General features: G+C 45.9%; 1 protein-coding gene across 2 annotated transcripts; it reads left to right on the top strand.

Annotated features, from left to right (window-relative positions):
- The first annotated feature begins 438 nt into the window (after nucleotides 1-438).
- Nucleotides 439-11,795, top strand: LOC124868499. 2 transcript variants are annotated; one of them, XM_047365869.1, is made up of 16 exons: nucleotides 439-513; nucleotides 2,103-2,323; nucleotides 3,291-3,846; nucleotides 5,445-5,509; nucleotides 5,672-5,706; nucleotides 5,777-5,857; nucleotides 5,953-6,003; nucleotides 6,075-6,212; nucleotides 6,506-6,685; nucleotides 7,065-7,202; nucleotides 7,310-7,387; nucleotides 7,456-7,542; nucleotides 7,728-8,084; nucleotides 8,166-8,330; nucleotides 8,810-8,944; nucleotides 11,254-11,795. In XM_047365869.1, exons 2-16 carry the CDS (start codon nucleotides 2,275-2,277, stop codon nucleotides 11,464-11,466), a joined length of 2,328 nt encoding a protein of 775 aa, XP_047221825.1. In that variant the 5' UTR covers nucleotides 439-513; nucleotides 2,103-2,274; the 3' UTR covers nucleotides 11,467-11,795. The 2 variants fall into 2 exon arrangements, with proteins under 2 accessions (XP_047221825.1, XP_047221834.1); XM_047365878.1 differs by having other exon boundaries at nucleotides 440-513; nucleotides 3,309-3,846.
- Nucleotides 11,796-13,601: the final 1,806 nt, after the last annotated feature.

Raw genomic sequence — 13,601 nt, 5'->3', positions numbered from 1 at the left:
GATTGATTCTCGTAGATCCATAGTGCGCATGCTCAGAGACGGCGATGAGCGCCACGGGGATGCTGCTTTCAGGGACGCCTCAGAAATATTACACATCGCACGCTGCAGCAAACATCCTGACAGAGAAGCTGAACTGAAGCAAAGTTCTGCTCCTCAGACTCACCTATTCAGGTGTTTCAGGAAACACGAATATCTGCCGTTGAATAAGTAAAGGCCGAACTGTTCAGTGTAAAGATGGTCATAGAATCAAATCAGAGTTAGACTTTGATTACCAGCCTGAGGAGCGGCTGGTTTAGCGAACAATGTTATCAACAAAAACGTTCCTCAGAGTTCATCAGAATTATTTCATACATAAAAATGTTCTTCGTAGTCATTGATTGTCGCTAATATGATTTATTATTTGCTCTGATTGTAGATTAAGTGTCAGGGGTCGTTGCTGGCAATCCCAACTCTCGATGCGGGCCCTGAAGGCAGCAGCGGAGCAGGCGGAGCAGCTGAGGGTCTCTCGGAGCGGTGAGTCACGTTAAAGCCGTTTATTGTCCTTTACTTCACGGTTTTATCTCCTCGAGCTCCGCGCAGGTCAGACCGGACACCTGTGAGCGCTCCTAACGGAAACAGGAGCTCTTCAGGCCGCAGGGGAAGTCTCAGACCACCGCTGAGGGTCTCCAGAGTGCAGCTAAACATGTCTGCTCCGGGACGGCGCGTGTGTGATCTCGTTCTTGTGCGCGTGCACGCGAATCAGTAATGGGTAGATGTGAGGCGTGATGTTCGGTCCAAATCCCGGTGATCTCTGGGGTCTGTTTAGCTGCAGATTCTGTCAGCACGGTCCTCAAGCTGCACGCTCCATCAGCTGACTACATGTCCCAGAATGCTTTGTTGGAATTCAATGAGGATGTTCTGACCCTGAAGGAGTAAGCTGGTACTGAGTGTGGTGTTCTGTGTAAGAGGAGCAGCTGAACTGTCTGGAAACATCTGGACTATATGTTCTCATTATGTTGAAGAACTTCTCAGATTTAGGCTGAGCTTCAGCGTTCAGTTCATTCATTTCTGTTATCTAACCTTTCTGTTAACTCCTGAAGTGGCCCAGTTCTCCAGGTGTTCTGAATGTTCTTAGTTCTTTGGACTTCAGGTGTTATTTTCTCAGTTTGTTCTTTCTTTGCAAAATACCCCAAATAAAACCATTGAACTGGTAGAAAACTGTATTTCTGTCCATCGGTTGTCTATACCTGCTTTCCATGTGAGGCATGGGGGGGGGGGGTTCTGGTGCCAGTTTCTATCGGTCATTGGGTTAGAGGCAGGATACACCCTGGAAACATCACCAGTCCATCGCAGGACAACACAAGATAAAGAACTATGTACACACACACACACACACTCGATTGGCTGAGAGAAACCAGTTAACATGGACTGTAGGAGGAAGCCAGAGGGCAAACTGCATGCACACCTCAAACTGGGATTAGAACCAGGAACGTCTTGCTACACAAGGGCAGAAAAAAGTATTTTTCCTCCTAAAATGTTTTCCCACATTGAGGGCAAACTATAGAAAAGTTGTTCTGAAGTGAAAATAGTAAAATTGTCTTCTGCACAAAATCTGTCGTGAAACCAGCCTCATGGAGTGATGGACCCGTTTGTCCAACTGTTTGTTCAGATCATAAATATGCACCCAGGGTGAGAAGACTACATCACGGTGGAGGTTCTGTCATGGTTTGAAGCTGTGTTGTAGACTGAGTGGTTGGACATCTCATTAAAACTGATGGAATTATAAACACAGAAAAGTCAATGCAGCGCCACCTGGAGGGTGTGATGATCCCAGACCCTTGCCTGTAAAGCTTAGACACCGGACCTCTGTAAGTCATGGACTGACTCAGAGCCTGAAGATCTACATCCTGGAAGCAGCATAGGATCATTCTGTCAGGGAGGAACATCTAGAGGAAAGCTTCCAAATGTCCTTTGAGAACCACTGAGAACAACTCCTGATAAGAGCTGAGCTGCTGGTCGCTGCTGCAAACCGAAAGATTTTCTTCCCAACAAACATCTTGCTTTTAAAAACATCTTTGAATGTGATTCTTCTCCTCTGATATGATCCTGTTTGTTTTCTTAAGATCTGATCAATTAATCAGTTGATGATTGGTGGCTCATCAGCTGATGGGGTCACAGTGACAGAATTTATCGAGTGCAACAACAGACCAAGCATGGACTCTGAGGCCACGCCCACAGCCTGCAGGACTCCTCCTCATTGGCCATGGTAGCCTAGCGGACGGCACAGCGCCTGAGATGGAACAACTGAACGAGCTGGGTTTAGGGGCGAGGCTGGAAGTAGAAGGTAAGATGAAAGTTGGTAGGTTAGCTAAATGTTTAGGATGTCTGTTAATTGAGTCTGAGGGGTTCCTCAGGGATGCATTTATTTCCTACAGCTCTGCAAGTTAGTGTCTCTTTGACTCATGGCTGCAAAACAAGCCCAGATCACCAGCCCTCCACCACCGTACATAACAGCTGCTATGAGGTGTAAAAATGGTGCTATGCATTATGGCCAAACATCTCTACTTTTATCCTTTTCTAATTGTCCTGTCATGACCTTTAACCTGCTAACTGTGGCCTGTAGAGTCAGAGATGGAGCTCTTGAGTTTTCTCTGAGCTTAACACTCTGACCTTGGGCTGAATCTGCTGGCATGTCCACTTCTGGGAAGATTTTCAGCTTTCTGAGATGTTTTCCACTTGGGAATAATCTTTTTCTCTGCAGGAGGATGGAGCTCAGATAGTTTGGACCTTCTAAACCTTCCCAGGTTGATCGGCAGCATTGCTTTCCTCACTCACTTCAAGTCAGTTTATTTATAGAGCGCCAATTCACAACACATGTCGTCTCAAGGCACTTTACAAAGTCAGCTTAAACCAATCACACAGATTCACAGTCAATTATTCCAATTCATTCTAACTAACAGTCAGGTTCATACATTCTAATTAATCGTAACCATTGAACAGTTCAGTCAGATTCAGTTATTTATTCAAACTGGTTAAAAGTTTTTCTATCTAAGGAAACCCAGCAGATTGCATCCAGTCAGTGACTTGCAGCATTCACTCCTCCTGGATGAGCATGTAGAGACAGTGGACAGTCACTGGTGTTGACTTTGCAGCAATCCCTCATACTGAGCATGCATGTAGCGACAGTGGAGAGGAAAAACTCCCTTTTAATAGGAAGAAACCTCCAGCAGAACCAGAACCAGGCTCATTGCACTGAGGTCATTGCTGATGTTTTTCCATCTTTGTTTTTCCACATGATGTTTCTGACCCAGAATCTGTTTGTTGGGCAGAGGAAACAGGATATCGTGAGGAGGAGAAGCTTTGTCTTAAACCTAAACCAACCAAGGAGGATGTTGTGGTTTCCATGGAGACTAGGAGGGTGGTGGAGGAGGAGCAATGGAGGCGGCTGTTCCCTGACATCAGGAAGTGCTCGGTTGTCATCGTCCGTCCTCCTGCAGAGCAGCTGAAGGTGTGGAACCTGAGAGGAACAGAGAGGAGGAGTAGCAAACGGGTGAGATCACGTGACCTGATGTTAAACTGGGACTGGATGGAGCCGCTGGAGCCAGAGAACAGCGGCAGCAGTGCAAAAAGGTTCGTTAAAAAGGTGGAGGTAAAAATTGCAGCTGAGCGCGCCTCTGAAGACGAGACCGGAAAACCTAAGAGCACGCTCAGGCTGACACACTGCCTAGAAGCAGCCTCTGACTCCGCCCACTGCCACCTGCACAACAGTGACAGAGATGACCTCAGCAAGGAGCTGCCCCAGAGGGACCACAACTACTGCCTGGACTCCAACCCACCTGAGGGGAACAGCCAATCAGAAGAGACCAGGTAAGAGTGGGAGGAGCCAGATAACTAACCCTCTTATGTTAATTGTAAATGCTTGACTCTTAATTGAGTGAAATGACCCACAGACACCTAAACGCATCATCAGTTATTGTTGTTAGAGAGATCAAAACACGTTAGTTCAGGTTTATTTACCTGAGTTAAGATGCATCAGAAGACCACAGGTGGCGCTGTCCTAGGAAACCTAATGCTAGCTCTCCATTAAAGCTCCAGTGTGAAATATTTACTGCCACCTAGTGGACAAGTCTAAGGTTACAACTGTCCTGAACCTCTGTCCAGTAATCAGGCATAGTATTATGACCATAGACTGGTGGAGTGTATAACACTAATTAATGGGAGGGGCATATGAGGCAACATCTCTAAACCTGCAGCTCTGTAAGGTCTTCCTGGTCTACAGTGATCAAGATCTACCGGTGGCCCTAGAAAGTAATTCCAGGGATTCAGAAACAGAGCCATGAAGAACTCCTGAAGAACTTCATACAAGTTGTGCTTTAGAGATGTCAGAATAAACACGACAGTTTGCTGTGTGTGGAGCTGCTCATGCAGACCCTCTGGTTCTGTCCACCACAGCCAGAACCAACAATAGACAGAGGAGCATCAAAACTGGACCACAGAGCAATAGAAGAAGCTGTCCTGGTGCCATGAGTCATGTTTTCTGTGTCATGGATGTGGCTTACCTTGGAAACACCAGATGATTTGGTGGAGGTAGTGTGATGGTTTGGGCAACGTTCTGCTGATTAAAGGTTGGATCTTACTGTCCATGTTGATGTTTGACATGTTCCACCTACCTAAGCATTGCAGTAGAGCATGTTCACCTTCATTTGCTCATGGCTGTGGCCTCTTTTAGCAGGGTATGGTCTGATGGGTCAGGAATGGTTCGAGGAGCATATCAACCTGCTTGTCCTACAGGTTCTCCAGATCTCACTCAAATTGACCACCTGTTGATGTAGTGGACTAGCTAATCTAAGCTATGGAGGTCCCACCTCCCAGTTTCCAGGCCTGCTGCTAACATCTTGGAACCGGATGACAGAGCAAACCTTCGGTGTTCTGGTAGAGTCCAAATCTCCATGGCTTAAGGCTGTTTTGGCAGGCAGTCATAATGTTATGCATGATCAGAATAAGAATCAACTTTATTGCCAAGTCTTTACAGACATACAATGAATTTGATTCTGTTCCACTTTGCTCTCAATAATAAAGAATATCTTTTTAAATGTACATTTAAACACAGTTGACAACAGAATATAATGAAGGGAGAGAGCAAAGGTCAGAGGCTGCCACCAGCGCCACCATGTGGCAAGGATGTATGATTGGTGTATATCAGAACCTACCAGTGGAGGAAGAAACGGCTTCTAAATGTCCACTTATTGATGGTGATATGATGGTTCTCCTGAGCTGAAATTATTCATATATTCTCTTCTTCACTCGTTGGTTCCGGTCCGGTTCCATCAGAACAAAGAACTGAAGAGAAATGTCTATTTTATGTCCACTTAATGGACAAGAAGTATCTGATCTCATGCAATATTTATTAATGAATGTTGTCATTGCTGCTGATCTCAGCATCATCTCTGTCCTCTTGGATCTAGTTTGATGTCCAGGCTGCCGTCCAGGTGTGGACAGAAAGACGGAGACGGCTGCTGCTTGCCTGCAGGTAACACGCGTCTGTCCTCCTGGGTCTCTGTCCAGCTGTCTGATAGGACGGTGCCCGTACCCTGTGGTTACTATGGAGACTGAGCAACAAGCACATGCAGAAGATAAAAGGTCTTTTCCTGGACTGATTTTCTTCTTTGTTTCTGTTTGTTTCTGATTCCAGAGAAGAAGAATGTTCCCAGCGTGGTGCTGAGGAAGGTAACATCTCACCATCACTTGTTTGTGTGTGTGTGTGTGTGAGACCTCAGTGTGTTCTTTCCATTCTCAGCTCACAGGTGATCAGTGGATCCTCAGGAGTGCAACAATTAAAAAAGAAGAGGAGGAGGAGGAGGAGAAGGAGGCAGTTCAGGTGAGGCTGAGGAATATTCATCAGGTGGTCAAATCTGCTGCGGATTAGCTGTTAACACCTTGTGATCTCCTGCTGCCTTGTGATTGGCTGTTTAGATAAAGAACCGGAAGAGGAGGGAAGAGCTTTCACCCTCAGGCCGAAAGAGGGTGAGGATTATCTGGCAGCATCATGTTGGTTCTTCCTGATGTTCCTCAGCTGAACTGTGTTTCTGCTGCAGCGTCGCCAGGCCTGCGGAAAGTGCGCCGCGTGCCTCCGGAAGAATTGCGGGAAGTGCACCTTCTGCCTGGACATGAGGAAGTTTGGTGGTCCATGCCGCCTGAAGCAGAAGTGTGTGATGAGGCGCTGTGTGGTGGTGGTGAGTCACAGCTTCAGCTGATCAGTTCCAGAATCATCTCTGAAGTCCAGAATCAACCATGGGAATTTGCCAAAGAACCAGACAGGAAGGTGGTCCAGAAGCTACTGGAGAATCACAGCCTTTCAGTTTTCTGTCCAACACAGAACATCAGGCAGAGCTCAGCTGGTTGTGGGTCCGATTTAGGAAGAAACTTCCAGAGCAGATCTAGGAATGTCTTTTTGAATCCCAATCCCCTCTGAGCTCTGATGTTTGGAACAGGACTCCCCATCAGCTGTCTGCTTGTTTCTCCTCAGAATGCCCGGAACAAATGGTCCAAACTGCCAAACCTCATCCAGGTCGGAGAGGGCATGGAACCATTGGACCAAATCCAGGCCAGAGAGGAGACTGGTTCCACGGATGCTCAGCCAGAGTCCAGTCACTGGAGGGGATGGAGAAAATGGAGACATGAGAGGGATTCAGCAGGAGGAAGGGAGGTTGGTAACCTTTCACTCCATCTCTGTATGGTTCTTCTGGTTCTACTCTTCAGTTCCAGACCTGGCAGAACTTCTTTTTCTCTTTGCCTTTCTTCTTCATCTTGAAGGTTTTACTTCCTGATGAATGCTCCTCATCCATCCCACCCTTCCCTCAGTATTGTCAGATTGATCTTCTCATATTTGTCCCTCTGTGACATTCAGGTGAAGCTGAAAAACATCTGAAGCTATTGAGTTCTCCTGCTGAACCATCAGTTGCTGCCCTGATTCTAATCCTGATCTGTAGCTGGGCTCTGGGAACAACCTGGAGTTTACAGAATAAAGCTTGGATTAAATCAGGACCATCAGTCAGAGCATCTCTGAGGCTTTTGTTTGTGTTCAGGAGGTGAGGAAGAAGAGGTGGATGAGGAGGAGGAGGAGGTGGGGACAAAAGAGAGGAACCACAGAGTCAAAGATCAGAAAAGAGTTGGACGGTCTGCTGATGAAGGAGGAGGAGGAGGAGGAGACACAGCCCTCTCAGGTGTGTCCTGAGGAAGCAGATCCTCTGCTGTTGGACTCGCTTCGTTCTGGAGTCAGAAACTCTTCAGGATATCCATCACCACTGTCTCTATGTGTCTCTGTCCTCAGTTTCCAATTAGCACTGGACCTTCAGTACCAGGTGGACCATCTGTACTATCAGGACCTCTGACTGGGACGCACGTGCAGGTAAACTCATTCCATCCACTGCTGTACATGCGTTTGTCTCGATCTGAAACTGATTTTATTTGTCCCAGTTGAACCTGACTCTGGACACTGGCCACCTGTCCTCCAACATCCTGTCTGACTCCGCCCTTACCTGTCTGTCAGGCCTGCTGCCTCAGGTAAAGGTCCAGGTGTGCTGCTGTGCTCTGAGTCAGTATCTAAGCTGGTGACTCTGACCTGTGTCACCATGGTTACACTGCTGACCTGTCTTGTGTTTCCATGGTAACATCTCTAGACTCAGACCTGTGTTTTCTTAGTAACAGTCAGCCGACTGACAGGAGCTGAGCTTGTGGTCTGTCTCCAGGAGGGATCTGTCCTCCATGTTTCCACAGGCCTCACCTTTATCCCTCCTCCTCCTCCTCTTTCTCCTGCTCCTCATTCTGCTGCTGCCATCCAACCACTGCAGTTGAAGGAGGAGGAGGAGCCTGTTGGGATTGAGCTGTATGGGAGGAGTGGAGGTTTTGGAGAGCAGGAGAAGACCGAGCAGGAAGTAAGGACTGGAATATCAGAGACAGGACAGTACTACGAAGTGGAGATGGAGCTGCCGGACCCTGACTGTGACCAGTGCACGCTGCCCACAGTGTCGCCGCTGCCCTCTGACATCACTCAGCCTGCCAGCACCTGTGACATCACCTACAAACGCCCAGAGTTCATCTCATTGGTCAGTGGAGTTGTCAGGCATCGGTGAAAAAAACACAGGTGGTCCGACGTTTAAAAAGCTCCTCCTTTCCTCTGTTGTCAGAACCCGGAGTGTTTTAGCCTGCTAAGAGGCGGAGTCAGGAATGCTGTGCCAGATGGGTGGAGCTTGTTACGCCTGCTGAAGATGCTGAGGAGGATGGTGCTGCCGGCTCATTGGGTGGCTGTTCTGGCTGAAGGACCGGAGCTGCAGCTGCTGCAGTGCTCCAGGGTATAAAACTATTAAAGCTTCAGAGCTGCTCATTCATCTGACAGCTGCAGAGATAAATCATCCCTGTAATATCTAGAACCAGCTGGAAAACATCCAGAAACCTTCAGAAATGATCCAGGAAACATTAAGAACATATCCAAAACATATCCCGAAAACATCTGTAGAACATCCAAAAAACCCATCAGCTGTAATACAGTCTGTCTGAACATTTTAAGATCTTAGCTCAAAATAAAAGCTTTTTAGTCTCTAAAGTCAATTCTTTTTTTATTTTTAGCATTTGATCTGAAATTTGTAAAAGTTTTATTTTGAGTTGAAATGTTTTTTGAATCATAAAAAACACATCATACATTTAGAAAAAGATTCATGTTTTTCTTCTTTGAAATTTCCACATAGTAGTTTTTTTCTTAGAGCTCTTGAAGCTGTGGTGAAGTGAAGATGCTAAAAGTGTCTCATACTGTCTCACCTCGGTGTCTCTGCAGCTGTCCTCCATGGCCGACACCATCATCCACGTCCAATCAGATCACAGCTTCCACATCAGCGTTCAGACCCGGCTGCTTCCGGATTCTCACCAAGTCTACAAGGAGCATGCTCACAGACTTGCTCACCTGAGCCAGGTAACACAGCAGGAGCAGCAGGGTGGGCGGGGCTAATTGTGTGGCTCCACCTCTTCTCTAATGAGGCTTGGTTTATTACACTGAGAGCCCAACCTTACCTTCTGATCCATTCAGACAGTTTTTGAAGTTTAAAAACTTATCAGAGCATGGTGATCACATCCATCCAGGATGATCTGACCCTACCTGGACCTCCATAACCCCAGATGTGAACCCTTAGGACAGACTTAGAACAACTTGATCTTCAGATGTGGTCTACCAGACTTTCACCTACTTCAGACCTGAGAGCCACTGCAGGACCTGACCGTGACTTCTCAGGCAGCAGACTTAATTCATTCATTCAATAAACGGTGCTGTTCTGAGTAGGTTCTGCTGGGTCGCTTGAACTAATGAAATGGGTTAAACTTGCTTAAATGAACAGTTGTGTTTGGATTAGATGAATCAGTTAGCTGTGGGCTGTAGTCATTGAGCTCTGACTCTTACAGAGTGGCTGAATGTACAGCGCCCCCTCTGGTTGAAAGGAGTAACATCATTAAATTCAGAATCAGAACCAGTTTTATTGCCAAGTTTGTTGTTGGTTGCAGTCTGGACCTGTCCTGTTTGGTAGATGATCCAAACCACACTGAGATGGATGAAGACAGGACAGACTGAATGATGGCAGTGGAGAAGATGACCAGCAGCTCCTGTGGAAGGTTGAACTTCTTGAGTTGCCTCAGGAAGTACAGTCTCTGCTGGACCTTCTTCTGAACAGTGTCTATGTGTGAAGACCATCTCAGGTCCTCAGAGATGGTGGTTCCTAGGAACCTGAAGTGGTCCACAGCAGACACAGTGTTGTTGAGGATGGTGAGGGGGGTGTATGGGGGTGGTGTTCTCTGAAAGTCCACCATCATTTCCACAGTCTTGAGTGGGTTAAGTTCAGTGGTGAGACTGCAAGGGAAGCTCAGTTTCTCCTAAAATGTCAAAAAATAAGTGATCAAATATATACTGTTGTGTGTTCATGTCATTGACTAAATAACTTTTGTTCAGAATCAGCTTCTTATCTCTGGTAACGATGCGGCTTCTTCTCACTCATTCCCGCAGCTTCACAGTCCCGCCCATCGGACGCTCAGCGTCTCCGGGGGTCAAAGGGGCAGTGGGCTGACCTCGGCTGGCCCGGACGTTCAGCTTCTGCATGATAATTGGATGATCTGTCTGAGGATGAATTCCTTTTTGATTGACAGTGAAATGAGCGAATCAGCGATCTTGAAATTGAGCTTCTCCTCCTTCAAAGAGCAGCATCCTCCACTGATTAAGTTCCAGGTGGTTCTGACCGCACCAGTGTACCAGCCGATCCACCTCCTGTCTGTATTCAGACTCATCACCGTTCTGGATCAGTCCAATGACAGTGGTGTCATCTGCAACCTTCAGGAGTTTCACAGACGGGTTCACTGAGGTCCAGTCATTACTGTAGAGGGAAAAGAGGAGTGGGGAGAGAACACACCCCTGGGGGGCACCGGTTCTGATGGTTCTTGTGTGGGAGAAGATGCTCCCCAGCCTCACCTGCTGCTGCCGGTCCGTCAGGAAGCTGGTGATCCACTGACAGGTGGAGGCTGGTACCTTTAGCTGGATGAGCTTCTGGTGGAGGATGTCTAGGATGATGGTGTTGAAGGTGGAGCTGAAGTCTACAAACAGGATCTTGGCGTACGTCCCTGGATGGTCGAGGTGTTGCAGGATGAAGTGTAGACCTAAGTTAACAGCATCGCCGCCTTATTGGCAGCAGCATAAGGTGACACTGCAAAATTTTGAGTAATCCAAGCATTAATCTGAGAACTTTTCCAGTGGGAAAAATCTCATGTTTAGAAAATATTGTTTTTAACAAAATCACTGCAGGCAGAATTATTGTCAACAGTCCCAGTTTGGAACATTTAATCAGTAAGGGTTTGGGTTTCCCTTAGTCACTCTTCAAAAAGGGAAAAACAAGAGAACATGCCATTCAAGTAAAGCTGATGTTTGTTGGTCTTCATTCAAGAGGACCCAAAGGTGTCCACATCTACAGTCAGAACAATAATTAAACAGTTTAAACCAGCCTGGACCAGAACCAATTTAATCCTCTGCCACACAGTGAGGAGGATGGTGAGGGAGGTGAAACATCTCCATAGATCAATGTTAGAGACCCGCAGAAAAGTGTAGCATCTAGATGCCACCGAATCCTAATGACTGCTTCTTTAAATGGTTTTCAAGGCGACGAGGTTCGGGTTCGGGTCACAGAAGAGAAAGATTAGCTTCAGAATGTTAACAATGCTAATAGCTGTGTGTGTGTGTCTGCTTCTCAGCTGGTCACCCTACTGCTGGATCTGGAGCGACTCACCATCTGCCAAGGCTTCAGGGTCCAGTCCCCTGGCTGTCTACAGCAGGTACGATCAGCAGGCTGCCACCTACTGGTGGCTCCACCCTTCCACACCTGCTTGGCCTGCCTCCTGGAGGAGGAGTCAGAGGAGGACGAGGAGTCAGAGGAGAGAGATGGAACCATGGTAATAGAATTCTGACTGCTGATCTGGACTTCACAGTGGGTAACTATTTGAATAAATGCAGTGTTATAAAAGTGCCTCATCAAGTTAAGCAAGGACTTCTGGGTGATGGAGTCCTCAATTCTCCAGCAGCTGTTGGTCCAAACGTTTCTACCTCAGTGTGTTTTTACTACTGTACAGAGCTTAAAAACCTCCCGTAGACCCGAGTTCTACAGAACAGAGTCTGGTCCGGTTTGAAGCAGAAAGGACAAATAGTGAAGTAACAGCCTGGACAGGGACTGAATGTTTGTTTTATGATAAAGAGATTTTTGTACCTTTGATACGTTTATAAAGAGTTTTTTCCAGAAGCTGTTTGGTCTGATCTCTTTGTTAAACATGTCAGATGCCTGCAGATGTGGAAACAAGTCTTTTCTGAAGCTCTGTAGATTTCTACCAGAGTTGCTCATATTCACAGATCATATCCTAAGCAGTGCATCGGTCCTCTTTCACCTCTGTTGGGAAAATTCAATGCGAAATTGTAAATCCTTTATTATTATTAAAGGGAAATGAGATGTTATTGTAATTTCTTTAGAGTTGTTGTAGATGCTGATAACTGTTTGCATCAGCATCTACAACTATATCACAGTTGCATCTCCACTCCAGTCTGTTCTCCAATTGAACACCAAGGTATTTATACTCTTCCACCACCTCCACCTCTTCTCCCATGATGGAAATAGTGTTTGATCTATTATATCTCCTTTGTTTTATTCACGTTCAAGATGAGATGATTGTTTCCACACAAAGTGGTCCACCAGCCCCCTGTACTCAGCTTCTTGTCCATCTCTGATCCACCCCACGATTGCAGAATTATCTGAGTATTTCTGCAGATGACAGGAGTCTGTCTGGTCCTGGAGGTCTGAGGTGTAGAGAGTGAAGAAGAATGGTGAGAGTACCGTCCCCTGTGGTGCTCCTGACTACCTGGTTGGACACACAACCCTTCAATATATCCAATATATGGAAGCTAAAATAGGAGAAATATGATCTCTCTTTTTAATTTTCATCAGAACTCTTGCTGCAGCATTTTGAATCAGCTGAAGGCTTTTAACTGCATTTTGTGGACATCCTGATAGTAAAGAATTACAATAATCCAGCCTTGAAGTAACAAATGCATGGACTAGTTTTTCAGCGTCACTCCTGGACAGGATATTTCTAATTTTGGTAATGTTCTGGAGATGAAAGAAGGAAATCCTAGAAACCTGGCCCCATATTCACAGAGAACCCTGAGACTAAAAGTAGCTTCTAGTGACATTCTGAGAATGTTCCTGGTTTAGATAAAAGTTATTCATGAAGCATCTTCAGAGAGCCTCCTCCTAACGTGAGGAGATGTTCAGAGCAGTGAGGAGGACCTTTAGTGAACCTAAGAGTGTCTGAAGCAGAGAAGATGGAGGAAAGACAGAGAGAAAGGAGAGATCTTCTCCTCCAATGAACAACAGTAAATGAATAAAACGCTACCAGCTCCATGGTGCAGAGATCCACCTCCTAAACAGTCGAGTCAATGAGAACAGAAACTTCTAGAACAATCATATAATTATTAATATAGAGATAAGATTAACTTTATCATCCCTCTAGGAGGAAATGAAATAGTTTCAGCAGCAGGACAGGTTAAAGGTCAACCTCTAGTAAGGTGATACTAGGAAGGATCAATAAATACTAGAAACAATAATTAATAACCATGAATAAAAAGTGAACAAAAAGTTCTCTGGTGCTGCTATCTCCTCTCTAGCTTCTGAATGCAGCAGGAACCAGAGCTGCTCACATTCCAGGCTGGTGCTGAAAGCAGAGGGAACGACGCATTGATCTACTGGGAATGTCTGTTGGTTCCCACCGTGATCCCAGAACCAAATCTACCTTTAACACTCCTCTCTTCTCCTCCACCAGAGGACATTTGACCAAACTAAACCTCCTTCAACAAGAAGATCAGAGTAAAATGCTGAATATGAACATGAAATTACTTAATATGAAATAGATGCAGCATGAAAACAACCAGCATGGAGAGTAAACGTAATAATAAATCATAATAATGATAATCATGTAAATAAGCTACGTTCAAACATGTTGATGCTGTGTGACATTAATTTAATTTTGCTAAGTTTCATCATCATCATTTAAACATT

Source organism: Girardinichthys multiradiatus, chromosome 1 (assembly GCF_021462225.1).
Source record: "Girardinichthys multiradiatus isolate DD_20200921_A chromosome 1, DD_fGirMul_XY1, whole genome shotgun sequence".
Lineage (NCBI taxonomy): Eukaryota > Metazoa > Chordata > Actinopteri > Cyprinodontiformes > Goodeidae > Girardinichthys > Girardinichthys multiradiatus.
Note: the sequence above shows the minus strand (reverse complement) of the source record. Positions and strands in the feature narration are given on the sequence as shown.